The sequence below is a fragment of the Lissotriton vulgaris genome, chromosome 9 (genome assembly GCF_964263255.1).
Source record: "Lissotriton vulgaris chromosome 9, aLisVul1.2, whole genome shotgun sequence".
In the NCBI taxonomy this organism is placed as follows: Eukaryota; Metazoa; Chordata; class Amphibia; order Caudata; family Salamandridae; genus Lissotriton; species Lissotriton vulgaris.
The window spans coordinates 138499623-138525379 of NC_141697.1; the positions used below are offsets into that span (position 1 = coordinate 138499623).

The following is a 25757-nucleotide window of genomic DNA, read 5'->3' on the forward strand; positions in this document are numbered from 1 at the left end:
TCTTAATCAATGGATCTCCCTCCATATTAATCAGAAATTACTGAACAAAAATTCCCACCGCCTACATTTGGAGATTAATTTTCATCTGGCAGCCAGGGTGTGCCTGTATATAAGTACTCTCCTCCACTTCTCCTCTTATTTTTCATGATCAGTCATAATCCTAGATAAATTGGTGGAACTCATTATTGCTGTTTAACCCAGAATTTGGTAGACTTGAGATTCGTATACGCCAACCCGCCTCCCTGGATGCCTCTATCTGTTCCAGTACTATCTTTCTTAGATACCTTACACATGGACATCTGTTTCTACTTCTTACTACTCCATCTAACCCTATGTGGTAAAAAAAAGACTAAGGATAGAGTCTATGCCCATGGGCACCATCGTCCTAGGGAGGAGTCGCCTATCTCATGACTACAAAGACTTCTCCCAAGACAAAAACAAAGTGCAAACATCCGAGCCCAACACCAGATGGCGATCTATGCAAAAGTATACAAATCTGCAGCTCTACATGCCAGGAACAGATGCATACTAGTAAGTAGCATTTTCCTCTTACCGCCATCACTTCTGCAAAGTGTGTGTGTGTGTGTGTGTGTGTGTGAACTTCACGCTTTGCGTCTTCATCCTCATACACCTCCTTCTTCCCATACAATCTAGTTCTGCATACTAGGGAATTGTTTCTCCTGAAAGTTGTGACGATGTACCACGCTGCCAGACCATCATTCTACTGGTATGCTCCACCTCACCCCTCTAAGGAGGAATAGTGGCTCCATCACTTGAAGCCAAGAGAGAGCTTGGCTTCTACATCGATGCACCAAAGACCAACCTTTGTGGGGTTGGTCAGAGCGACAAAAGGCATGGCTTTGCAGAAGTGTTTCAACTCTCCCTTTGTCATGCTCTGCATTAAGATATGTTGCGCACTGGCGAAGAAGCAACCTCTGGATGGACTGCGTGCCCACTCCACCAGGACCAAAGCTGCTACAACTGTGTTAGCACGTGGAGTCCTAGTCCAAATCCCTCTCCTTGACACCTGCCAGGCAGCTACATGGCGTCCCTCCATACGTTCACAAAACACTATTCTCTGGACAGCGAAGTCTGCCAAGAAGGACACTATGCCCGCTCGGTCCAGCAGGCCATTTTGTTTTGAGTCCATCCACAGTCCACCTCTAACAGGTACTGTTTTGTTGTCTATGCAAAAGCTGAGAATTCTGTGTCTAGAATTACCTATTGGAACAATTTACTTATGTTTGGTAACGCTCTTTCTGGTAGAGACTCTATCTTGCAGCAGATTTTTCACCGACCCTCCCATCCTCCTCATTCTGTTGTCGGACTCGATCTTTTAATAAGGTCCCAAGTCTAGGAATCTGCACACTGATATACTGATTTGCTTTTGGAGCTCCATGTTTGTAGACGCAGACAGTCTCCACAGCAACTGATGTCAGTGCCCGGTATTGTAATTTTATAGGACCCTGGCATCATTTCCGAAGTGGAATGCGGTCAGTGCAGAGCTGCACAGCACTACCTTCTGGCGCGCATAGGTACAACAAAAACGTTTCCGGATACAGTCTAACGCCTGGGGAATATTCAAAAGGTGAGAAATCTGTGGCTAGATAGTCTCTTTACCAGAAAGAGCGTTACTGAAGTAAGTAACATGTTTGCTTATTAAACTTTGCAGTGTTTCTACGGAAATGTATAAATATTATTGTATTTTAGTTAGTAAAAGGTCAGTGGTCACCTACCGACCTCCTAAACTGCTGTGAAAAAGTTAATCATGTTTGTAAGCTGGAAAAAACGCCACAACTTGATCTCAATGACTTTTTTCATTGTTTTGTTACTTGTTTTTTTTTATTAGGACCAATTGGCCAAAGTGGCTTCCCATCAGCTCCAGAGGAATCCTCTACAGGCAAGTCCAAGTCCAGGTCTACAGAAATGCATGCACAGCGGCAGTCGTCTCCAACTTTAGTTGCACAGGGAAGCCATTCAGTGCTTAAAGGATCTTTGTTGCAAAGGCAAACAAGTGTATTTCAATGCCAGCCTACACCTGGGCAGATTTCTGTAGTAAAAGAATCCAACTACCGTTCGGATCAGCCTCAGCAACAAGCAAAATCTATCAAGGCCTTTGTGGATGGGAAATGCAGTAAAAAGAAAAAGAAACTTAGAAAAAAGAAAACATTGAGAGCTGCACATGTACCAGAGAACAGTGACACTGAACAGGACATAGGTTGTAATCAAGTTCGGAAAATCAAATGCAAGAAAATGGCCAAGGAGGGAAAGGTTACAACATCCACTTCTTTTGACCAAGAGGAGAGCAGCACAGCTCTAGGAAACGAGAGGAACAAAGACGAGAATGACTCTGATTCTTCTGTCGAGGTTGTGGAGGTCTCCACTCTTAAATCTGAAGTGGTGGATATTGACTCTGCACCTGATGAAGGAAAACCTGACAGCCCCTCAAAAAGGGATCCCTTAAGTAACACTGAGAAGAGATTGGTGGAAGTAGCTCGGTCAGGTTATGATGAAGTCTCTTCTACCAGTGAGATGGGAGCCAACTACAGAAATGGAGTTCTGAGAAGGTGAGGACACTAAATAAATAAACAATTTCTTGCATATTTAGGTGTTTTCATTTGAAATCTAAGAAGAAAGTAGACCTAATAATTGTGCACATGTTTCAGGACTCCTCATTTTCTTGTCAAACTCAGGTCGGGGTAACTTTTGAAAAGGCTATATGAGGAATTTGAATGAAAAGGCATTAGCTATATAAAGTTCTTGAAATGTGTAGGAAGCTGGCTCTGTATATGGGATACCACTAAGTGGTTGTACCGTGCACAGAGTCCAGAGATTATCCCAGAAGTGTACAGGGCTTAATGCAAAACCAAAGTGCTCAATTTGTGGTAGTGTGGGTGAGCAGCCTTAGGGCTAACCCAGAGGAGTGTAAGACATTTGTTGTACACACAATGACCAATGAATGACACATGACAAAAAAAGGAGATCCACACCAATTTTATCAAAATAAGCTTTGTCTTAGTTTTATTTTAAGAGCAAGATATTCGCAAAAAGGTAAGTAAGTTTTTCAGGAAAAATACTTTAGTCTTTTAAAAGTTGACAGTGCAATTTTCAAACAGTTCATTGTTATCCTATGGAGGAAAACTACATTGCGGTTTCACGGGTAAGTACCCAATTTACAGTTCCAGTCTTCATGGTTTCAGATCAGCAGAGGGCAAGGTACAGGTAAACACAAAGTCTGAACCACCAGCGGCATAGGGGTGTCCGGGTGCAGAGGTCAAATTGGAAGAGATGTTCAATGCTTTTCAATAGTGACCGGGGCCACTTGGAGCCACACTGCTAGCAGGCAAGTAGATCGGTTGTAGGGGCCAAGCCGGGGGTTAGAGCAAGCACAGGGAGGAAGAGGGGGCACAAGGCAGCACCAAACAAACACCACATGCAGCACAGGGGCTGCTGGGTGCATGGTGGAAATACAGCATTGGGTGCCCCGTGCCTTTCAATTGAGAAACTCAGTTGGACAAACAGGCTTCAGGCGTTGAGGTCAGAGGTCACCAGCTACAGTGGAGATGCTTGCTGTGGGTCGTAGGGACACCGTTGTTGGAGATCCCCAAGGCCCATTGCTTCAGGTGCAGGGATGTCCTTTAATGTCTGGTGTTTCACTGGGGAATCTGTTGTAGATTTGTGGGCCACCTAGACGCGGGCTTAAGGCATCGGGTGCAGAGTGGGCTGGACTCGCAGTTCCGGAGGAGCCCTTTGCGTAAATTTCTTGGGGACAGATCTACTGTCCTCAGGAGTTCTGGTCTTTATGAACGGTCAGGCAGTCTTCATCTGGTTCTGGAGGTTGCTGGCTGCAGGACAGGCATGGTTTTCTTTTGAAGGCTCTTTGAAGCTGGAGACAGGCCGATAGGTCTGGGGCCAAGTCAATGGGCGTCTTCAGGCTTATCTGCATGGCGTCTTCCTTGTCCTTCTTAGGTTGGCAGGATCTAGTGTCCGGGTCTAGGGCAGCCTTCTGAAAAACGAACTTTAGGGGCAGTTTAAGGGAGTGTCAGGTATGGCCAATGGGCACCTTACCTGGGGTGACTACATCCTCAATTTTGCAACCCTCCTTTGGGCGGAAGCATAGTCATAGCCCTGATTGGAGGAGTCCCTCAATCTTACAGATGGCGGGGACTGAAAGGTGTACCTCACCTCGCCTCCTTCACCTTAGGGGTGCAGTTGGCAGAGGTGGACACACCTCCTATTCTTCCTAGGTTTCCCAGCCCAAAGTGTGGGTGCAAACCTGGGGGCTGCCATCTGCTGCTGGCAGCAGCAGCTGAGGGTCGCATTACAAAGGCAGCAGGGCTTTGAAACTTCTGTTGTTTGGCGTTTTAGGCTCCGATTGAATTTTCCCGTTTCATGCCCTTATATAGGTACAATTCACGTTGCCCTTATATAGGCATAGATATCAAGCTCTTATTCCAGCATAGCCATGCTACCCAAATACAGGCATGGCTACTTCCATCCGTTCACCAAACATCACAACGATTTCTTGGAAAACCACCTTAAGTCGTTAGGGACTTTTCCTTGCTTGAATATGGACTTCTCCAAGAACTGTTAGTTTTACAATGAACATCTATTCCTTAGGAGTTCATTCATGACGTTCATATGCCCGACTTTTTCAACTATGGCATTCCTCAACACCTTCAAGGTATATATATACCTTTAGTTGCTATAGCAAGATACGGAGGTTCGGAGAAGTTAGAAGACCTACTTGCCCGATACAGCTCGCTACAGCAAGTGCCAAAGGAAGCCGACTCTCCAGCTGACGCACTGATCAGGAAGCTCCCCTCTCTGCCGCAAATCCAGCTCCAGGGTTTCCGGCTCCCCTTGCGGGGTGTTGGGAAATAGAGTCCCAAGACAGAGATACCAGCCCTCCTTCATTCTGAAGTATGAAGCTGATTAGAACCTAGAGAAACCTTTGGTAGATTCTTGGCAAAAACTAAACCTACGCTAAAGACCCTACTTACTTCTTCCCTCATACTAGACCTAGGTTAGGTAACTTGGGGTAGGCGTATTTTAGAAACACCAGTTGAGTATTTTAGTCTGTTATTAATGTATGTATTTTTATATGGCTTAGAAACCATACAATGCTATTCCAGTATTATTTTATAATACTGTTCTCGCTGTACGCATTATACTTTGCATTCTGTCTAACCATTGTAGCAGTTCACCTCTCTTGCATGAGAAAGAAGACTGTTCAATAAACCTTTTATTGAAAACGCCTGTCTCACTATTTCTCTGCAACTCTGTAGAAACGAAGCATGCACGATTGACTGAGTGAAATACTTATTGTTTCCACGACTGAGAGATATATTCTTATTCTTGGGAAACAAAGTTGTCTTGTTTATGCGGTTGTCAGAAACGAATCCCTTCTTGTTTATTCGATAAAGTTTCTAGTGACCTCTGAGTTTGCTGGCACTCACTATTAAGTTTAGTGTATTCAATAGGGATCTATTGACTTAAGTCCTACGTCAAATCTATGGGATATATTATTCCAATGCGCAGAGCCTATTGGGAATATAGGAACAACCCAACACTTCCCTCTCGAGCACTGTCCATCCTGAGGGGGGTGGTATGACGCCTCCGCCCAGGATGTGCATTGTTGTTGGTCCAAGAGAGCAGAGGCTCTTGACCCAGGGGTCCAGAAACATGTCTGGTGGTGGCAGGCTGCTCACAGCAAGTCTGTGGCCACACCAGGCTTGGAAGGTTTTCACCAGGCACCTCGAGGGGCCCTCTGAGTACATATATCAATAAATCCCACACTGGTATCATTGTGGGTTTATTGAGGGAGGGGAGTAGTCGTAGGAAGATGGGTTTCTGTTGCAGTAACCCCAACCCCCCCCCCCCCACACACACACTTTTTGCTAGACTACTGATGCACTTTGACTTGATGTGCCCTGGGTCCCTGCCAATCAGGTTCCCAGGGCCTTTGTTCTTTCCCAAAACTGTACCTTGTACCCCCAACTGGCACCTCTCTGGCCACATGTTAGTCCCTTGTAAGAGGTACCATGTGCACTATGGCCAGGGAAGGCCTGTAGGGGCTCCGACCACCCTTAGAGGACCTGTACCTTTACACACACACTGCCATTGCAGGCTCCGTGTTTTGGAGCAGAACATAGTGAAGAGTCGACATGGCACACATCCTTGTGTGCCATGCCTACAACCCACTTCCCTGGCATAGGTCAGTCACCCCTCTAGCTGGGTGCACTATAACAGTGGTGAGGGTACAGGTGCATGAGCACCTGTATCCAGAAGGTGGGCCCACTTCTCAACCCCACCCCTAAGGTGGGGGAGGCAAGGTGAAGCCCACTCTCAGTGCCTACCATCTTGCAGATGGTAGGCACTCCCCAATCAGGATTAGGGATCGTGTCCACTCCCTTTCATGGCGTGAGCACACCAAGGGTGTTGTCACCCTTAGGTCAATAGACCATTGGCTACTGACTTCAAGACCCCCAAAAGGCCCCCTAATTACAGTATTTAGGGAGCAGCCCTGAGCCAGGAAGACAGATTCCTGCAACCTACGAAGAAGAAGGACGAAAGAAGACTCCCAGCAGAGGAGACTGCAGAGAACAACTGACTTGTCCCCAGCCCTACCGGCCCGTCTGCATTTTCCAGAGATCCTGCGCCAAAAGTCGCCCTGTCCTACAGCCAGCGACCTCTAAAACCCCTGGGAGGACTGATTGCCTTCAACAAAGACTGGATCTCCCGTGAACGGCAGCTCTGTTCAAAAGAATCTCCAAAGCGAAACTCTGAGCCTGCTCAGGAAAAAGAAACCAGACACCTGGAACCATCACTGCACCCGTCGCCTACTGCCAGAGTTCGAGTAACCCACCGGTCCCCCCGGCGCTACAGAGACCGAGTCCACCGTGGGTTGACCCCTCCAGGACTCCCCGATGTCGCCTGCAGCCTCTGCACGGAGATTCTGTCAGTCTTCATGGCCTAGGTGAGGGGTTCTTTGGAGAGAGACCCTCTTCAGGCCCAATGCCCTTGGTACCCAGATACCATTTACTAGGGACCTACAGGGGATCTAAAGTGCCAATTGTGGAACAGTTTTAAGAAAAGGACACCGGTACTGGGCAACAAAAAAACTGTCAAAGTGTCTGTGTGTGTTTGTGGGGTGGTGTATAGCAAAAGAACCCCATTTTCTCACAAAATGTAATTGATACTAATAGGCACTGCACCAGTTCTGGCTTATTATTGTAAAGAGGTGTTCGAGGCATATGAGCTGCAGATCACACACTGTGCATAGATCACCATCTGGTTTTGGGCCCGTATGTTTGCACTTTGTTGATGTCCTGGAAAAGTCTTTGGAAGTCACAAGATAGGCGACTCCTCCTTTGGAACATAGTGCGCATGGGCATCGGCTCCATCTTCAGATTGTTTTTTCCGCCATTGGGTTCGAATGTGTTTATCGGGCTCCACTTCGGTGCCGTTACCGATTCAACTTTCAACGTGTAATCCTTCACCTTTTTCTCCGGTATTGTCATGATCGCGATCCCAGTCGCCGCGCGTCTCTCCAAGTTCGAAGTCCTCGATTCCGGTTGTCGACGAAGGCCTTCGGGCCTACACACGCCATTACATCTGATCATGGAAAAGACTCCATTTAAGAAGTTTCCTCAATGTGGGTCGAAGTTCCCACACACAAATCTTCATGAGGTGTGTAACCCTCTGCCTTTCACCGGAGCACGAGGCCAGAAACTGTCCAGCTTGCGCCTCATTCCGCACCAAACAACTCTTCGAGATCGTCGAGCTCGAAGAAGCATGGCTCGCTCTTCGACATCCAGTCCCGACGACATCTTCCAGGAGGGCGTCGATGTACCAGAAGAGGAGCGGGTCGAAGAAGACTACGAAGCCGATGACTCAGACGTTAAAGACATCACTCTTGGACAGCGGGTCATAATTACTGACGTCGACCCCCGACCCCCGACCCCCTCCCCCCCAACACCTAAAAAGGCTTCGGTCACACCTTCACCTTCGGGCCCAGGTGCACACCGAGACAGTACATATCAAGCCCCGCCTCCGGGCCCGGGAAAGAAGTCACCAACTAAGCCTTCAGGCCACTCAAGCTCGAGTCAGCCTGTCGTCGGTGCCGAAACCCCAACACCGAAAAGGAAGCCATAGTCTTCCTCCTCCTCCTCCTCAGTGCCCGCTACTGCCTCTGTCCGCACTCGGCACCAGAGCCTACCGGCTCCAAACCCTCGACTCCGAAGAAACCATCGGAACCGAGCAAGAAGCCACAACCGAAAACTACAGACTCTCAACCTTTGGGGCCGAAAAAGACCTCTGAGCCGAAAAAACAACCGGCTCCGCACACTTCTACAGACACTGTAAAACATCACGGTTCGAAGCCTAAAGAGCATAAAACCGCTCTGCTGTCTGTGCCACACAAGCATTCGGAGCCGAAAAAATCAGCACCGAAAGACCAACCTCCAGCGGAAGAGCTTTTCAAACCGGATCCCACCCAAAAAACTCTTATAAAAGACCCAAAGACTGGTCCGCTGGCTCTCAGTTCTAAAAAGAGACCACTGGACACGCCTATACCGGCTCCACCACCCAAAATGAGGGACATTGCTATATCTCCTCTCAGGATCCCTTCTCCACCTCCTCCTCCCCCACCTTCTCCACCAAACCACTCTCCTACATCTCCTCCACAAGTGGACGATGATGGCACCTCTAATGACACAGGGTAGGGTGCAGAGGATGAGCCACTAGGTCTCACTATTCCACCTTCTACCCCAGACCCCTGGGACGATTACAACACACCAGATGTCCCTAACGTACCACAAGATGACATCTACCCCTCTAGACTTTCCCCCCAGAGGATACCATGGGTTTCAACCAGCTCGTTCACAGAGCTGCACAATACCACAGGGTTGACTTGCACACAGACCCTGTGGAAGGTGATTTTTTAATTGACACTTTGATATTGCACAAAAGTCCACCTCCATTCTACCTATGCTCAAGTAATTAAACATGCATCAGAAGTGTTTAAAGATCCAGTTAGAGCTAGGGTTATTAACCCCAGGATAGAGAAGAAATATAAAGCCGCCCCAGCAGACCTGGCATACATTAAGGGCCACATACCGTTGGACTCCTTAGTGGTCTCCAGCGCCAGGAAAAGGGCTAACTTGCAAACATCAGGGGACGCTCCACCTCCCGACAAGGAGTCCAAACTCTTGGACGCTCCTGGTAAACGCACAGCTAACATATGGCGTATCGCCAACACTCAAGCTCTGTTAGTTAGGTATGATAGAGCACATGAGCTAGAGACTGTATTGCAACACCTTCCGGACAAATATAAAACCAAGGCCAACAACCTCATACAGGAGGGTAATTTTATTACTAACACCTCCATCTGTTGCGCTTTAGACATAGCAGACACCGCCTCTCGAGCTATCAACACAAGTGTCCTTCTGTGTAGACCTGCTTGGCTATGTATTTCAGGCTTTAAACCTGAAGTACAAACTTCCATCCTTAATCAGCCATTTGACGAAAAATACTTGTTCGGACCTACAGTGGATTCATCTCTGGTGAAGATGAAAAAAGACACTGATACGGCTAAATCAATGGGAGCCTTGCAATCGCAAGCTCCCAGACGTTCTTTTCGTCGCTCCTTTTACAAAGGCACCTCCGGAGGCTACTCCTCTGACAACCCCTCCACCTCTTACAAACCTCCCACCCAGACCACATTTACCAGAGGTTTTCAAAAAAGCAGGTTACAGAGGCAATAATAACAAAGGTAGAGGCAAAACCAACAATACTCACTCTGCCTCCACCCCTACCCAATGACTTCCTCGGACCATTCCACTCTGGTGGGGGGAAGACTGCTACAGTTCCTTCCTGTCTGGAACAACATCACAACCGACGGGTGGGTGAGACAAATCGTTACATCGGGATTCATTGACCCCCACATGTCCAGGCTCTCATCGCTGCCCTCAAGACAATAACAGGGTATGGCCCGGCTGGCCCTTGCTAGCTCCCCGCAGTTCCTCCACTCCAGCTACCAGGGCCCAATGGGGTGGGCCTCGCAGACCACAGCGTCCCACTGCCAGGTGGTATCCCGGGCACTCTCACCCCTCAGTTCCAGCAGTCGAGCATTCACGACCCCCGGCTGCGCGGCGCCACGGGCCTGCCCCCGCCCCCCACCTCCGCAGCGCCGGGACCGGGCCCGCACCACCCCACTCACCGGAGGCCCCAGGAAAGGTTCGCCATCCGCCACACGACCCCCAGTCCTTCCGGCGGTCTCCGCAGCGCTCGTCCCGCTGCACAACACCCGCTCGGCCACAGAGTCTCCCAGCCGGCTCCTCAGCGGGCGCACGTCGTCCGTTTCAGCCCCCTCTGTGTCTCAGCGCCACCGCACCATAGGTTCCATCATTAGCGCTTCTGTGAGCAAAGGGCACTGTAACTTGCATGGACAGCGTCTCACCTCCAGCCCTCTGTGGGCGCTGCCACGAATGACACTGTAGTCGCCGTGCAACGGAGGCAGCCATCAGTCCGGGTGCCATTTTAGGAGCTCCGAGCACCTCGTCGGCCCGTCGTCTTTCCCGGGCTTCTCGCCGCCTCAGCCAGCAAAAGCGTCCATCAGGTATGCGGAACCGCAGGTTACACTCTGCGCCCCCCCAGCGCTCCTGCTTCAGGCGCAAGCATCACCACAGCGCGAGTAAGCCGTCACTTCCCAGTTTCCCCAGTCGAGAGCTGCCGCCATTTTGCTACTCCGTCGCCAGCACCTCTGGGAACAAACTGCAAATATGGGGCACCCCAGAGCCACCGGAGATCACACCAGTGAGCGGTAAGGCTTCCGCAGTCGTTTCAACGCTTGCTCATTTAACCATAGCCGTAGCCCAGGCAGTTTTCAGGATTATTGGCGGGATCGGGCTCGGAGCTAGCTGCTCACGCTGCCTCCGCCATCGGCGCCCAAACCACGCCCCCTGAATCTGCAGCTCTACATGCTAGGATGCATACTGGTAAGTAGCATTTTCCATACTGCCAGGAATAAACCAAAGAACAATGATAAGCTTTGTCAATATATAGTCCTTCAAAGTATAATTTAGAATGAAATTAGCAAATGCGCTTTAAGCAGGAGTGAATATAACCAGTTATTATAAATTATTTAATTCAATCATTTAAAACAAACTTCTAACATTGCTTTTTGTATTACACCTTTTTGTGTGAGTTGCTACCATGCTTTTTCTATAAATTGCTCCATGCTGCTTCTGAGTTCATCCTTCAGAGCAAGGAATTCATAGCTAGTTGCATGATGTCTATTCGCTTGGATTGCTCCACTTCCACTCTTAAGTAGGCCTCTTAGAGTATATATTACATCTTGTTGTTGAGTGCCCAGCCACATTAGTTGCTCTGTTGCCACTTCTGTGTGTATTCTAGAGCTTATACTCTAGTCAGTGGGTAGAGAGCCTTTCATACCCAAAGTGTGTATGAACTTTTAAAATGATTGGTATCTGCATGTTGCATGATTGCTTCTGTTCTCACAACTTTAGTAAACACTAGTGGGTATGCCGCCTCATGCTTGAGACGACAAGTAATCGTTCTTTATCACTCAGTTACAACACAAAAACACATCCCAAGTAGGACTTCATGCACTTCCGGACTTCCATACACATTTTCTGAATCTTAATTGTTGCATCCCTCTCCATATCACTTCATCTTCACCTCTAGACGCAGCGTCAAAACATAAGACAACAACTCTGGTCCTTGTGGAGAACATCAAAACATGTTCCATTGAGACCACATGGCAGGTAAATGTAAATGTTTTGTACTTGTATAGCGCACAGCTACCCGGACCGGGTCTCCCGGCGCTTGTACTCATACCGCTAAGGAACCCTTCCTGGCTTTTCCCTGTGAAATGTCCACTCCTGGGCATTGTGAGAAGGTGGCCTGATATGCAGTGCTCACTATTCTAGTGAACACTATGTATCAGTCCAGCAACCCTTATTGATGATTGGTTGTAAGTCAACCTTATAGACCAGCTATCCTAGTAGCATGGATACGAGCAGTCTAAGGCTAAAGACTCGAGAGGGCGTGTTAAGCCAGCTGTTATACCACACATATACCCCTTGAACACCAAGTGAAAGGACACCACACAAGTGTTATGAAAATAAACAGTGTATTTATTAAAATCACAACAGCCCTGTACTCTTTATGAGGACAGGGTACTAAGCACAAAACAAAACTCTTACGAAAATACTTAAGTTAGCACAGTATATACAAATGCCCGAGGGGCACGGAAAACCATATACTCTGAAAGTGGAATGTGAAATTACTAGCAGGTAAGTACAGTACTAATAGGCTTTGGAATCGCTAGGACTTGACTATAGAATCGTTAGATTACTTCTAGGAGACCCAGGGGACTCGGGTGCAGAGTGTGCACTCTCATGCGGGACAAAGTCTATGGTAGCTAGTAAAGACAAAGTTAGTGTTCTCGGGCAAACCCGACCTGGTAGGAGGAAAACGAAAGTGGATTCTGACCCTTGGATAGTGAGGCTGTGCTGGGGCACCGAAATGCCGAAGTTACCTAGCCCAGGGGCTGCAGCTGCATAGGTCTCAAAAGACGTCGGGAATCCTCGTAGACGGACCAGGAGCCTGGAAGAAAGATGCTGGCAGGCGACCAGTGAAGAGAGTTCGAAGTGATCCAAGCCTGGATCTTGAAGATGGATGACACCTGAAAGCAGAGGGGACCAAGTTCGTGACTACTAGCCAGTAGTCAGGTGGCACCAGGAGGGCACCGGATGGTAGTCACCTCGACTAGGTGAGTGGGTGACGCTGTGCTCTGCAGATCTCACGGACCAGGAGGCGTTGTCGGCGACCAGGATGGAGGAGCGAGCTGTCCCACGATGGATGAAGCTGTCGGCGTCGCTGGACCCAGGATTGGGCAACAAAGCCTTGGCAAATTCAAGCCCACGCGGTGGACCTAAAATGGCGTCTGGAGTGGACCAGGAGGGTCCGGGGTGCCTCTCTTTTGGAAGGAAGCAAGGGCCAGTCTGGAGCAACCAGACCAGCAGCAGTGATGTCGTCGGGCGTCGTTAAGAAGGCCACAAGCCAGCCGGCTAGTAGCCAAACAACGCGGTGAGCAGCAGAAAGCAGAAGGGCCCCACGCAGATCGTGGAGATGCTGGGAGGCTGGACTTCGGTGCTGGAGCTGCTCAGGGTCGGGGCTTCTCGGACCCCAAAGCACTCACCAGAGGGTTACTCGGCGGGCTTGCTGTAAAGAAGTCGTGCAGTCTTGGCGATCGTCGGTCCCTCGAGGTCTCGTCGCACTCACGGTTCTCAGCTTGGCTGTAGAGGTGAGTAGAGGTCAGAGGTGCCAGGAAAGCCGGGTCTCGTCGAGCTGTGTCGTCGGATTCCTGAGGAAGGACTTGCAGCAGACCGCAGTGTTCTCAAGATGGTGCCTGCGGATGCAGGGTGACTACTCCTTAGTCACAAGGGAGAATCTTGAAGAAGAAATCTTGAAGTACTTTTGCAGAAAGTCGTGTCTTGATTCCAAAGATGATCTAATTTGAACAGAGGGCCCGCTCCTATCTTTATACTAAGAAAAGGGGCTGACCCGGTGACTAGGTCCTGCCTATGGTTGGGACTAGGAGGGGGGTGGTTACACCCCTCTCCCATGCCGGACTTCCCCCAGGCCAGGGGCTGGTGTGCCCCTGGAACTGGTTCTGACCGGCCTATGCGTAGTGAGCACCGGGGTGCCACTCAGCAGTCACCTTCCTGTAAAGCCCTGCCTACCCAGGATACACAAAACCCTGTCTGGGATGGTGCTAGCACTGCCCCGGACAGGAAACCCTTTGTCCAAGCTCTCCTCGCTGGAAGGACTCCCAGCAGCAGGAGGTCAGACTCGTGTCTGTGGTGGCAGCATCCATTTTGTGGAGCTGAGGCTTCGTTTAACTTTAACCGGGGTTCACAGTTACATACATGTCGTGTCCCTCTAGAAGGGTGGAATGCTAACCCCGTCGCCAGAATTGGCGAGGGGTTAGTATTCCAATTCGTATGACACCTTACTCGACATGTTTTGATAAAGCAATACCAAAGATAGCATTTAACCGCGAGGATTATAATGCACTTAAGAGTATATGGTATGCGATATCATGGAACAGCTATTAGGACTTGGTTCCGCAAGCTGCAGACAGGCTCCTCTCATGCCAGAGCACCATCTCACACGATTCCAAGCACTCTGCCTTCAGGATTGTTAAGGCCTGCCATAGGAGTGACTGATAGGAATCTGTGTGTCCATTCTTAGGGTTAGATATAGGTATACTATATCTACAGCAAAGGGTGATTACACAACCTTGCCCCAGCTGTCATGCAGCCAGTTGTGTCAAATTTAGGAGGCCAGCCAGGGGTGGCATAATACATGCTTCAGTCCCTGGTAGGCCCTGGGTACACCTATGCCCTGAGTTACAGGGTCTGATAAGGTGGCCCAGTACCAATTGGAAATGTACCTAAGGTACATGGAATCCATTTTACAGAGAGAGCAGTAGGCCTGGGGTCCTGATTGGCAGGATCCCAGGTCGACTATGTCCAAAACCAGCTAAAACACAGGGCAAAAAGTTGGGGGCAACCATAGTCAGGAGGTACCTTCCTACAGGCATCCCCAAGGTGAAGCCAGGCATCCCAGCGCTGTTGGGGCCGTTGTGGAGATTAAGCAAGCTATTGCCCAGAGTTGCAGCGTGGGACCCATGATTAGAATAGGCACTGAGGCGAGAAATCAGGTCCAAGAAATTTAGAGCTCAAGACCCAGCCAAGACCGGCCGAGGCGGGAATTGAACCCTGGTCCCGGCCCAGACCTCTGCATCAGGGTCTGCCGCTCTAACCATTGAGCCACACTTCTCCATACATACATACATACCCTTCCTTTCATAGTTCACCCAAGAAGTAGCGTGCTACCCATCTGTAAATACGCGGTAATGTCTCATCAGGGTATGAAACACTATGAAAATGAAGTTACAAGATACAAAAAATTGTGTCGAGGCCTGATAAGTCTAAAACCATCTTTTTTCCATGGACCTGCCTAACTTGCATTCTGCTTTATTTAATAGTGTATTGCAAGGACATTTAAAACAAATGATGCTGCTTAATAGAAAAAAAGTTTTTCAATTTTGAAAAACTTAAATGAAAGTTGGCAATACCTTGACCACTGTTTAATCCGCTGGAAGTTGCTACCCAAATTCCCAAAGGGGAGGTGCCTCCCCAGTGCTTAGTTTGAGCCGATTGTTTCCGGTGCTTGGCTCTGGCACTGTATTGTCAACACCGACACTTGTGAAAGCTGCCACATGGCAGGGCTGTTTGCGTAATTTAAAGATGAGCAGAACAATACTTGTTTATTAGTACAATATGCATTAAAAACAAGCAATACCTGATGCCCAAATCATTCTTATAGCTCTGGAGCCCTCAAACAGTTTGAATTCTAACACTTGTAGCAGTGTAATGGTTTGTAGTTCGGTAGGTACTCTCAGTTCTGGTAGTGGCAAAGGGTGGTGCAAGCGGTAGTGGCCTCCTGACCTGGGCCCTGGCACTTTTTTTTTTTTTTTTACAAATTAAGCACAGTGCCTCGCTAATCTGTTACCAGACCGACTTGGGAGTCAGTAATTGATCAGGTTTTTGCAACTGGCATTAAGGTTCCAAACTGTGATTATATATGGTACAGATTCCCTATTTGAAAGGGACGCCCAAAACACATTGCTTCAAAATTCTGAATCTTTAATAATTTTTAAACACATTACCTGATTCAGAAAAAGTTTTCCATATCAGAAAATGGTCTTACTTTCTCACAATGTGATTGATTGATTTGTGTGTGTTGTGTGTTTCGTGTGGAGTGAATAAGACGTCGGAGTGCCCAGTGAAAGTCTAATCCTAAGTAGCTGGAGTGCCATTTTATATATTGTAGGTGTTGTATTCTCTTCTCCCTCACGCCTGTGTGTCTTAGTACTGCTCGCTCCTCGTCCACTTGCAATTGTAGCTACGTTGTTTAGTCTGGATAAGTAAGTTCTCTGTTGAACAGGGATGGATCCATATTACTCACTTCATTTGATCATATCAGAACCTTAGGCTTTCACTTTGATAGTATTTCTTCATCAACTATTATAAAACGGATTCACTGGCCCTTCATAAAATCTCTTCTTTTTCCTTCTGCAGTGTGCCTGAAGCCCGTACACCCATATCATCAGTCAAAGGGTCCAAGAACTCTTCAGGTTTGTGTTTGATATGATCGGCTTATTTTTGGCAAAAAAGTAGCCCAATGTGATTATCTACAGTTGCACCTGTCCTTCAGAAGCCTTTGCCTTATCTTTTTTTATGTTTTGAATGGCTTAATTTTATTTGGACACAGTTGGAAAAATGCAGGGAGCAACCGGGAGAGCATGCTGTATTTTGTGAGGTGGTGCTTTAGTTAACACTTTTTATCCTTGTTTCACAGAAGTGTCTTCAGAACCAGGAGAGGATGAAGATCCAACAGAAGGGAACTTTGAAGGTCACCAAGCTGCAGTAAATGCTATCCAGATTTTTGGGGGTCTTCTGTACACCTGCTCAGCAGATAAAACTGTCCATGCCTACAATCTGGTGGTAAGTAGGCATTACATGAATTTCATGGACCAGCTAAATGGGTTACAGGCAAATGACTTTTCCTTTCTTTTTGAACGCCATTTGCGTCATTTGTTTAGTAGAGCTGTGCCTACCAACTGTAAACCAATGGCTTTTCAAATGCATAGAGAGAGATTGGAACATCAAAACACTCTTCTAATGTGTAATCTGTCCATTAGCTTATATGTGACCTTGCATCCTACTTGTGATTACCCATCATATTGTTGTCCCATTAACTTAGAGATGTAAGCATACTTTTGGGGACACCTAGTAAGGGTTTTATGAGAGAAAGGTAACCAAAATAAAATACTATTATTTCTAGCAAAGGTCTCTATCCAAATGATTACCAGCAGGAAAGGAGTACATGCGGCATATTATTTTACAGTATCAACAATCCCCCAGAATTTCTAAGAAGTCTTCGCAGCAGCGACTAGTTTCAGTTTTTGTAATTTGCTTATGGTGTAACCTATACTGTATTGGATTACAAATGATGAGTGCCATGTATTGTACATTTTCTTCCCTTTTTCAGACCAGGAAACGTGTCGCCATCTTTGAAGGACACACCTCCAAAGTTAACTGCCTTCTACTTCCTTTGACATCTGGCAAGAACTCAGTGCTATACACCGGCTCCAGTGACCACACAATCCGCTGCTACAATATCATGGTACAGTATTCAAGGATCATTAATTGCAAAGTCAAGAGCTGCGTCATGTGTGATATGTGATTGAATGAATAAATATGACTTTTTAATGGTGATCACATGGGTATCAATGATGTGCATTACCATAAATCTGGAACCTGGATACCTATATTAAAAGCATTAAATACAGGTGCATTGATTAAATTTGAATTCTTTACTTTGCATCCTATTATGTAAAAAATCTGTTACCCTTAATTATGCTAGACAAGTGTACCATCATTTTAGTATGTTTAATCTTCAGCATCACTTTATTCAACTTTAATTTCCACGTATTCGTTTTCATAATGGCTATTCTTGACAATATTTTAACTATGCTTTACTTCACTACTATTAAGTGGTTGTGTTAAATCCTTAAGTGCAGTTATGGCACAGGTGAAATAAATAGAACAGAGACTACCCCTGCCTAGTGTCCATTGAAATACAAAGTTCAGGAAGAAGACAAAAGGTGTTTTGTTAGAGAATGGCCTCACCTCTATTTTAAACAATGTTGAGTATCCCTTTTCAGTTTGAACTAATCCCACTAAAAAGGTTTTCCCTTGCCATTTGCAATAAATGCCTATGTGCCTGTAAACCTCTTTTAGACATCTAGTGAGCTTTCAAAATCCCTACGGGTTGCCTTTAGGTTTCATTTGCCCCTGCGCAGCCGTTAACATTGCAGGAATCCAACACTGCAAATCTGCATCTTTTAAGTGATGTTAATTGTTCCAATAGTGGTTACGCTCTTGGTGATCCCCAACTTATTGGTACAAATTTTCTTTAGAGATCCAGTGTCCGGTGACAACACAGGCATTAGTTTAATTGTTGTAGAAGAAATTGTGTTACCTGTAGTGCTAAAGGGGGGGGGGGGGCAGGTTGAAAGTGCTTTTTAAGTAATGGCTTACTCTGGTGGCAGGTATTGAACAGCAGCTCCAGACAATCCCACCTCTCTAAACCTTTGTCTGATATGCTCTATTGGAAGGATAGTGGTGAAGGTTTGTTCATCTTAGCTTCATTGGGTATAACCCAGCATTGAACATACAGAGCACTCCACTATTTCAGCTATGGTACATTTATTTTTTAAATGCAAATAGTGACTTTCCTTGCAGCATAGCTGATAGAGGGTAGAGCTGTGAATTTTCTATACTTAATTATTCTACATGAGCTTCCCATATTAGGTCTCATTTCCCATATTCTGAAAAACTAGGCAATATTTACCAGTAACATAGTAGTATATATAGTGGTTTCAAAGATTCTTTGGATGTGTGTTGCGCTCTAGGAATAAACCTTCAGTAGGAGGCAGAGCTAATGGGATCATTGGATAGACATGTGCAGGTTGGACCCTTAAACTCATTCCCAGACACCTAGGTCTGAGTTCATCTAGAAAAGGAGGGTGATCTACACTGGATCAGAAGTTACCATCTGGCTATAGCAATAAAAGTACAGGGTATCGGGCAGTTTTAATGGCTGCTTAAGTTTAGGTTCTCTTCTTACAGTACATAAATATCATTAGTCAATATCTCATGATGAAAGATTACACAAGGCAGTCAAAAGTAGAAAGTTGTAAAAAACACAAGAACAGAAAACCTGCTTATACAACTCTCGAACAGAAAGTATAAGTGGCAGTCATTTTATGATGGCAAACTGTTTTCTACTAATTTTGGAATAAAATCAATTAAACCAATCCACTCCCTTTCGAGACTACCCTTCCCTCCATTCCTCCAACTTATGATCGGCTGACGGAGGATCACCATGCCTTACTACGCAAGGAAATCAAAACTCTCTTGTCTAAGGGAGCTATAGAGAGGGTTCCCGAGCCAGAAATAGGCTGTGGTTGCCATTCCCGCTATTTTCTGGTCCCAAAGAACGGAGGCCTCTGTCTTGTTCTCGACCTCAGAGCACTCAACTACTTCCTTAGAAATGAAAAGTTCAAGATGCCTGTCCATTACTGCTACCTGCGGTTTATGTTGGGCCACAAGCACTTTCAGTTTACCCTGCTCTCCCTCGGCCTTACCAGTGCCACTCTTGTGTTCACCAAGGTGATGGCGGAGATCGCAGCCCATCTGGAGAGATCAGGGGTTCCAGACTTCCCATATCTCGATGACTGGTTGTTAAAGGCGGACTCGTCCCAAGCAGTCATCTCCCACCTTAAGACTGCGGCAAACCTCCTGCATTCTCTGGAGATCACTATTAACGTGCCGAAGTTACTACTGAATCCCTCTCAGATGCTCCCTTTCATTGGCGCAATTCTGGACACTGCAATTTTTCAGGTTTATACTCCCGAGTGGCGAGTTTAGAATATTCAGCTTTGATACCATTGTTTCAGCCTCTATCCTGGATTTCGATGAGTGACTCTGAGGCTGCTGGGTCTCATGGCGTCCTGCATCCTGCTCGTGGATCATGCCATATGGCACATGCAGGCTCTGCTGTGGTACCTGAAGTTCCAATGGGTTCAGCATATGGGGAATTTCAAACAACCTCGTTCAGATAACAGAGGGCACTGTGAACGATCTGTAGTGGTGGCTGACAAATCGTGCTTTTGTCAGGCAGATCCCCCCTCTCTTCCCCAGATATCACAGTGATGGATGATGTGTCGCTTCTGGGATGGGGCAGCCATCTGGGAGAGGTGGAGATCAGAGGACTCTGGTCTCCGGCGGAAGCCAGGCTCCATTTGCTGGATCTTCATGCAAACCGATTGGCTCTGAAAGCCTTCTTACCATCCCTCAATGGGAGGCTAGTTCAAGTGTTCACAGACTCTACCGCCAAGTGGTACTGCAACAAACAGGGCGTGGTGGGGTCGTGGACCCTCTGTCAAGAGGCCCTGCGTCTCTGGACTTGGCTGGAACAACAGGGCATATCCCTGGTGGTACAACATCTAGCTGGTTCCCTGAACGAAAGAGCAGACAAACTCCACAGTCTGTGCCTAGCGGATCACGAGTGGTGTCTCCATCCGGAGGTGGTGCAAGGTCTCTTTTATCAGTAAGGAGAGCCTTGGTTAGATCGGTTTGCCTCCAAAGATAGCGAGCAATGTCAGCCGTTTTGCGCGTTGGTGTTTCCGAAGTGCCTCGCGCTAGGTGACGCTTTTTGTCTCAAGTGGAGCTGAGGCCTCTTGAATGCCTTTCCACCCATACCACTCCTGGAGAAGCGTGGCTCAATGGTTAGAGCGGCAGACCCTGATGCAGAGGTCTTGCCCGGGACCAGGGTTCAATTCCTGCCTCGGCGGCTCTTGGACTCAATCTCCCCGGACCTGATAATTCTCGCCTTGGTGCCTAGTCTAATCATGGGTCCCACTCTGTGACTCTGGGCAATAGCTTGCTTAATCTCCACAACGGCCCTTTGCAGCGCTTGGATGCCTGGCTTCACCTTGGGGGGTGGGGTGCCCAGGAGTGGACATCTCACAGGAAAGCCAGGAAGGGTTCCACAGCGGTATGAATACAGCACTGTGAGACCTCTGGTTAGAAGGCGCTATATAAATACAAATACATTTACTCCTGTCGAGAGTGCTCATGAAGATCAGGAGCGATCAGGCACAAGTCATTCTTTGGTCTCCAGAATGTACACTGAGAGTTTGGTATCCCAAGCTTTTACAGATGTGCATCGATCTTCCGATCAGGCTGCCCTTTCGGGAGCATCTTCTGTCGCAGCAGCAGAGGAGGGTCCTCCACCCGAACCTGTCCACTCTCCTCCTCCTATTGTGGAGATTGGGCAGCGACAGTTGACAGCTTTTGACCTTACTCCCGAAGTTAATTTGGCAGCCAGGCATCCCTCCACAAAGTTGTTATACGCCTGCCGATGGCAGAGACTTTTGTAAATACTGTGCAGAACGGGCTGTCTGACTTCCTCTCAGACATTCTTCTTTTCATTCTCTCTTTGGCCCAGCAGGGCTCTACTCTGAAAGGTTACCTTTCAGCCCTGTATTCTTTTCTTCGGTTGACATATCAAATTTTTAAATTGCCTCTTGTATAGAGATTCCTGAATGGGCTTACTCATTGGTTTTCCCTTTCACCCTTTATTATGCCCCAGTGGGACCTTAACTTGGTTCTCACCATCATGATGTGTGCACCTTTTGAACCACTGCACAATTGCCCCCCACTGGCTGCTTACGATCAAAAGAACTTCCTAGTGGCAATAACATCTGCCAGAAAGGTGAGCGAATTACAGGTTCTGTCATCTCATCCTCCTTACCTGAACGTCTTCCCAGACCCACCTTTCCATCTAGGGCAATCTGTCACCTTGCCCACCTTCTATGCTCCTCCCCATCCTTCTAAGGAGGAAGAGCGTGTACACCATCTGGACCCAAAAAGAGCGGTGTTGTTCCATCTTAATCGTATTAAAAATTTCCCAGTGGATGACCAACTCTTTGTAGGGTACGTGCTGTGCAGAAGAGGACCATTTCACGTAGGGTCATCCTCTGCATAAGGATATGTTATGCTTTGGCAAAGAAACAGCCTTCTGAAGGCCTTAGAACTCATTCAGCCAGGGCTAACGCAGCCACCACCGCTTTTCATCGTGCTGTTCCGGTTCTTGACATCTGCCAGTCGGCCACGTGGGCATTCTTGCACAGGTTCGCCAAGCATTACTGCTTGAACAATCCGGTCCGCAGGGAGGGCCTTTTTGCCCGTTCTGTCCTTCAGGATGTTTTGGTTCAAGGCTTTTTCGCTTTCCCTCCTTCAGGGATGGTATTGCTTGCGTATCTGTTAACAGGTTAGGAATCTGTAGCTAGATGTCTCTGTCAGATGGACATCTTACTTATTTCGGTTAACGCCTTATCTGGTAGAGACCTGATCTAGCAGTAGATTCCTCACCGACTCACCAATACTCCCCAGTCTTTAGTGTCAGGGCTGTTTCTCTTCAGGGCCCTAGTCGTTTAACACACCATGAGTAGTCACTTCATGGCTCCGTGCTTCTGCCGTGGAAAGTCGTACCATTACATCAGCAAGGAGATTTTATGGCCATTTTAGACCTCAAGGATGCTTACTTTCATATACACATTCACTTAGCTCAACAAAAGTACCTACAGTTTCCCTTAGGAGTCACCACAGCTACAAGGGTCTTCACAAAATGTCTATCAGTAGCTGCAGGACATCTACGAAGGGAAAACAGTAATGTCTTACCTAAACGATTCGCTTCTAAAAGCTAGCAACTGAACAATATGCAGCCAATATACTCTTAAAACTCGAGCTCTTAACACCAGTTAGGATTCACAGTCAACCTGCAAAAATCTCTTTTGCAACCAGCCCAATTAAAACCATACTTAGGGGTCATTCTCAACACTAGCGTTTGCATTTCCAAATGCAGTCAGAATTCAAAACATTCTGTCTTTAGCACAGCAATTTCAGACAGGAGTACCAATTCCAGTCAAATTGATACTAAGACTTCTGGGCATGATGGTATCCTGCATAGCTATAGTTCCAAATGCCAGACTACATACAAGACCACTGCAATAACGCCTCTCACACCAATGGAATCAGTCACAGGGTCATGTACAAGATCTAATGTTGGTAGACAGCAGCACTCATCGCTCTAACGAATAGTTTCTTACCTGTCGGTGTAGTTTTGCAGCTTGAAGATCTTTCTGGATTCACTATGCTGTGCATATTCCGCAATCTGGTGGTTGGGTCCGCAATCGTAGTCTTTTTTTCTCTTTTTTTTTTTTTTGTAGCCCAGGTGGGCGTCGAGTCCCACCATTTGGTGTACCTTCGGTGACGTTGGCATGCTTCCGGTGGAAGCTACCACCCTTGGGCGCCATCTTTGGATTCTTTTTCCTGTCTCTTTTCCTTTTCTGTGTTTGTAGTGAATCCATGGCTATGTTTGTTAATCCTTCTTTAAACGTAATTCTTTTCACGTATCTTGTAAGCTTCAACTTTCTTTCTTTTCTATGCGTTTCCACCTTCTTTTCCAGCCTCATCTTTCTGGCGGAAGCGGGTGGGTTCGCTAGTGAATCCAGAAAGATCTTCAAGCTGCAAAACTACACCTACAGGTAAGAAACTATTCGTTTTGCAGCGTGAATCTTTCTGGATTCACTATGCTGTGCATAGATTTTGTAGCGGTTTTTGCTGCGGCACTTGGCTAATCAAAGATTTTAGTTTAACTCTTTTTAAGCCACGGCCTTGATCGCGTTTCCGGGGCTTTAAGTACGCCGTGTCCTGCCTGTCTTCAGCACCAGCAGTTCTATAAAGCAGGTGCTGAGACGGGTCCCTATCGGGCTCTCCATTGGTTTTTTTATTTTTATTTATTTATTGGCATTTCAGAAAAATAAACAAGCATAGAAGACATTAACATCAGATCACAACATTGGATATTGCATACATTGTTTGAGAATCAGAACAGTCGGCAGAAAGCATTCAGTACTTGAACACAGTAGATGTATAGGCCCTCATAGCATGTCAATAAAAGACCCACCAAGGTCAGAGTACCTCGGTCGATTAACCCCACCCGGGGCCTGTACAGTCAGTCTTTATCTCTGCAGTCCGTCCACATGGCGTATGGAGCACCTGATGTGGTCGCTCCGTTAAAGAACTGATGCGCCCCCAGTCAAACCCTCCAACCGTGTATGTGTGGCCGTGCCTTCCTCGTCTGAAGCGTCCTGTGTGGGTCTCTTGTCCAGGAACAGTGACCAAAAGTTTTTCGGCCTATTACGTGGGGGCAAACATTTCACTGTATAGCTCAGTTTACGTGCTGCAATACAACATCTCGTTGGTCCATTGAGACAGTGTCGCTACTGGGCCTCGCATCCAGGAGAGGGCCACACATCTCCTGGCAAGGAGGAAGGCCATGTCAACCAGCCGTCTATGTTCCTTCCAGAGAGGTTTGGAGTAACCCAAAATGGCTAACAAGGGATCCGGAGACAGACTTGGATCCGTGACCCTGTTCACTTCCTCATAATACCTTGTACCAAAAGGATGAGATCCCCGGACAAGACCATGCCATATGTAGAAAATCAGCCACTTGCGCCCTGCACCTCTCACAGCGAGGGCTCTCCCGTAGACCGTATCTATGGAGCCTTTCCGGGGTATAGTAAACCCTGTTTAGGAATTTAACATTTTTCAACCTGTGCTGGTCGTTGAGTGATATTCTCTTTGTGCTAGAGCAGCAGTATTGCCACTTCTCGTCCGGCAGGTCTATAGCCAAATCAGTCTGCCATGCCAGGCGATGTTTAGCATAGTCGGCCGTCCTTTCTGAAAGGGCAATGCGATACTAATTAGTTACCAATTTAGCGGGGGACTTGGCATCAGTAATGTAAGCAAACACCGTGACCACCGGGGGCTCCGTCATATCCTCCCCTAGAAGGTCCTTAAGCGCATGTCTCACCCTGAGGAACTGAAAGCGCAGTAACAGCGGGTGAGGAACATCCCCCGTCTCTATCTCTTCCCAGGTGCGTGCAGTGCCATCCGCGAATAGGTCTCCCATATTATGTATATTCAGTGAACCCATCTCAGCCAGCACCCCCTTGTCCCTAATGGGGTCTGCCATGAGCACCAGGCGAGGGGGGCCTTCGGGGCATACAACAGGCTGCAAGCCTGTACGTCATTCATATGGTGCCAGTCATGAGTACCTGTATTCAGCGAATCCAAAATACCTGTCCGGCGATCCCGAGGTCAGGCTAGCAACGCAGGAAGGGGGACAGGGGCTGCAACTACGGTTTCTATGCGCATATGCAGGATGTCCTCTGGGCCATGAATCCAGTGGTAAGCATATGCCCTTTGTGCAGCCCGATAATAAAGTTCCAGGTCTGGGGCACTCAGGCCGCCCGCCGCATATGGACAAGTAAGAATTTTCCACGCCACCCTTGGCTGTTTTCCGGCCCAAGCCAGACGTATCATTAACGAGTGTAGGTCATGGAAGAGTGAGTTGGATAGCACCATAGGAATATTGTTAAACAGGAACAGAAAGCGAGGTAATACAATCATTTTCATGAGAGAGACTCGCCCCATCAGGGACGGTGACAGAGCAATCCACTTTTCAATATCATCCTCCAGTTTGGAGATGGCCTTGCCATAGTTCTCTATTAGGACTACCTCCAAGTCCGTGTGCAGGCGAATCCCGAGGTATCGCACCGCTTCAGTAGTACACTGCAGCGGGTATTCCGGATCAAAGGAGAAAGGAGACAAGCTACCGGGGACCGGTTTCTGGCATTTCAGCCTTCTTCGGCCCGGCTTGCTTGAATCCTGATGGTGCAGTGAGAAAGGGACTCATGTCTGAGTATACCCTGCCACACCTATAGTGGCCAAAAACGATTCCAAAAAAGGGGGTGGTGATGAACAGAGTGTCTGAATTAAGCAGACCACTCTTACCCAGTCCAAAGATCAGGGCTTGATCCATCACCGTTATTTATCTCACTGCACCATCCCAGCTCAGAACCTGGCTATATGCAAATCAGTCTGTCCCTGGCCCAGTGCATCATGGGAACAGGGCAGACTAAACTACCAAGCCAATTCTTCACCAGAAAGGAGACAAGC

The 25757-nt window shown here is 47.5% G+C and overlaps 1 protein-coding gene across 4 annotated transcripts in view; it reads left to right on the forward strand.

The window, feature by feature from the left end:
• ZNF106 (zinc finger protein 106) overlaps nucleotides 1-25757 on the forward strand; it is a 303557-nt gene that overhangs the window by 153533 nt on the left and 124267 nt on the right. For all 4 annotated transcript variants that reach the window (XM_086937207.1, XM_086937206.1, XM_086937209.1 and 1 more), the window contains exons 12-15: nucleotides 1850-2567; nucleotides 16179-16234; nucleotides 16459-16604; nucleotides 17152-17286. In XM_086937207.1, coding sequence (XP_086793333.1) covers nucleotides 1850-2567; nucleotides 16179-16234; nucleotides 16459-16604; nucleotides 17152-17286 — 1055 coding nt within the window. The remainder of the gene's footprint in view (nucleotides 1-1849; nucleotides 2568-16178; nucleotides 16235-16458; nucleotides 16605-17151; nucleotides 17287-25757) is intronic.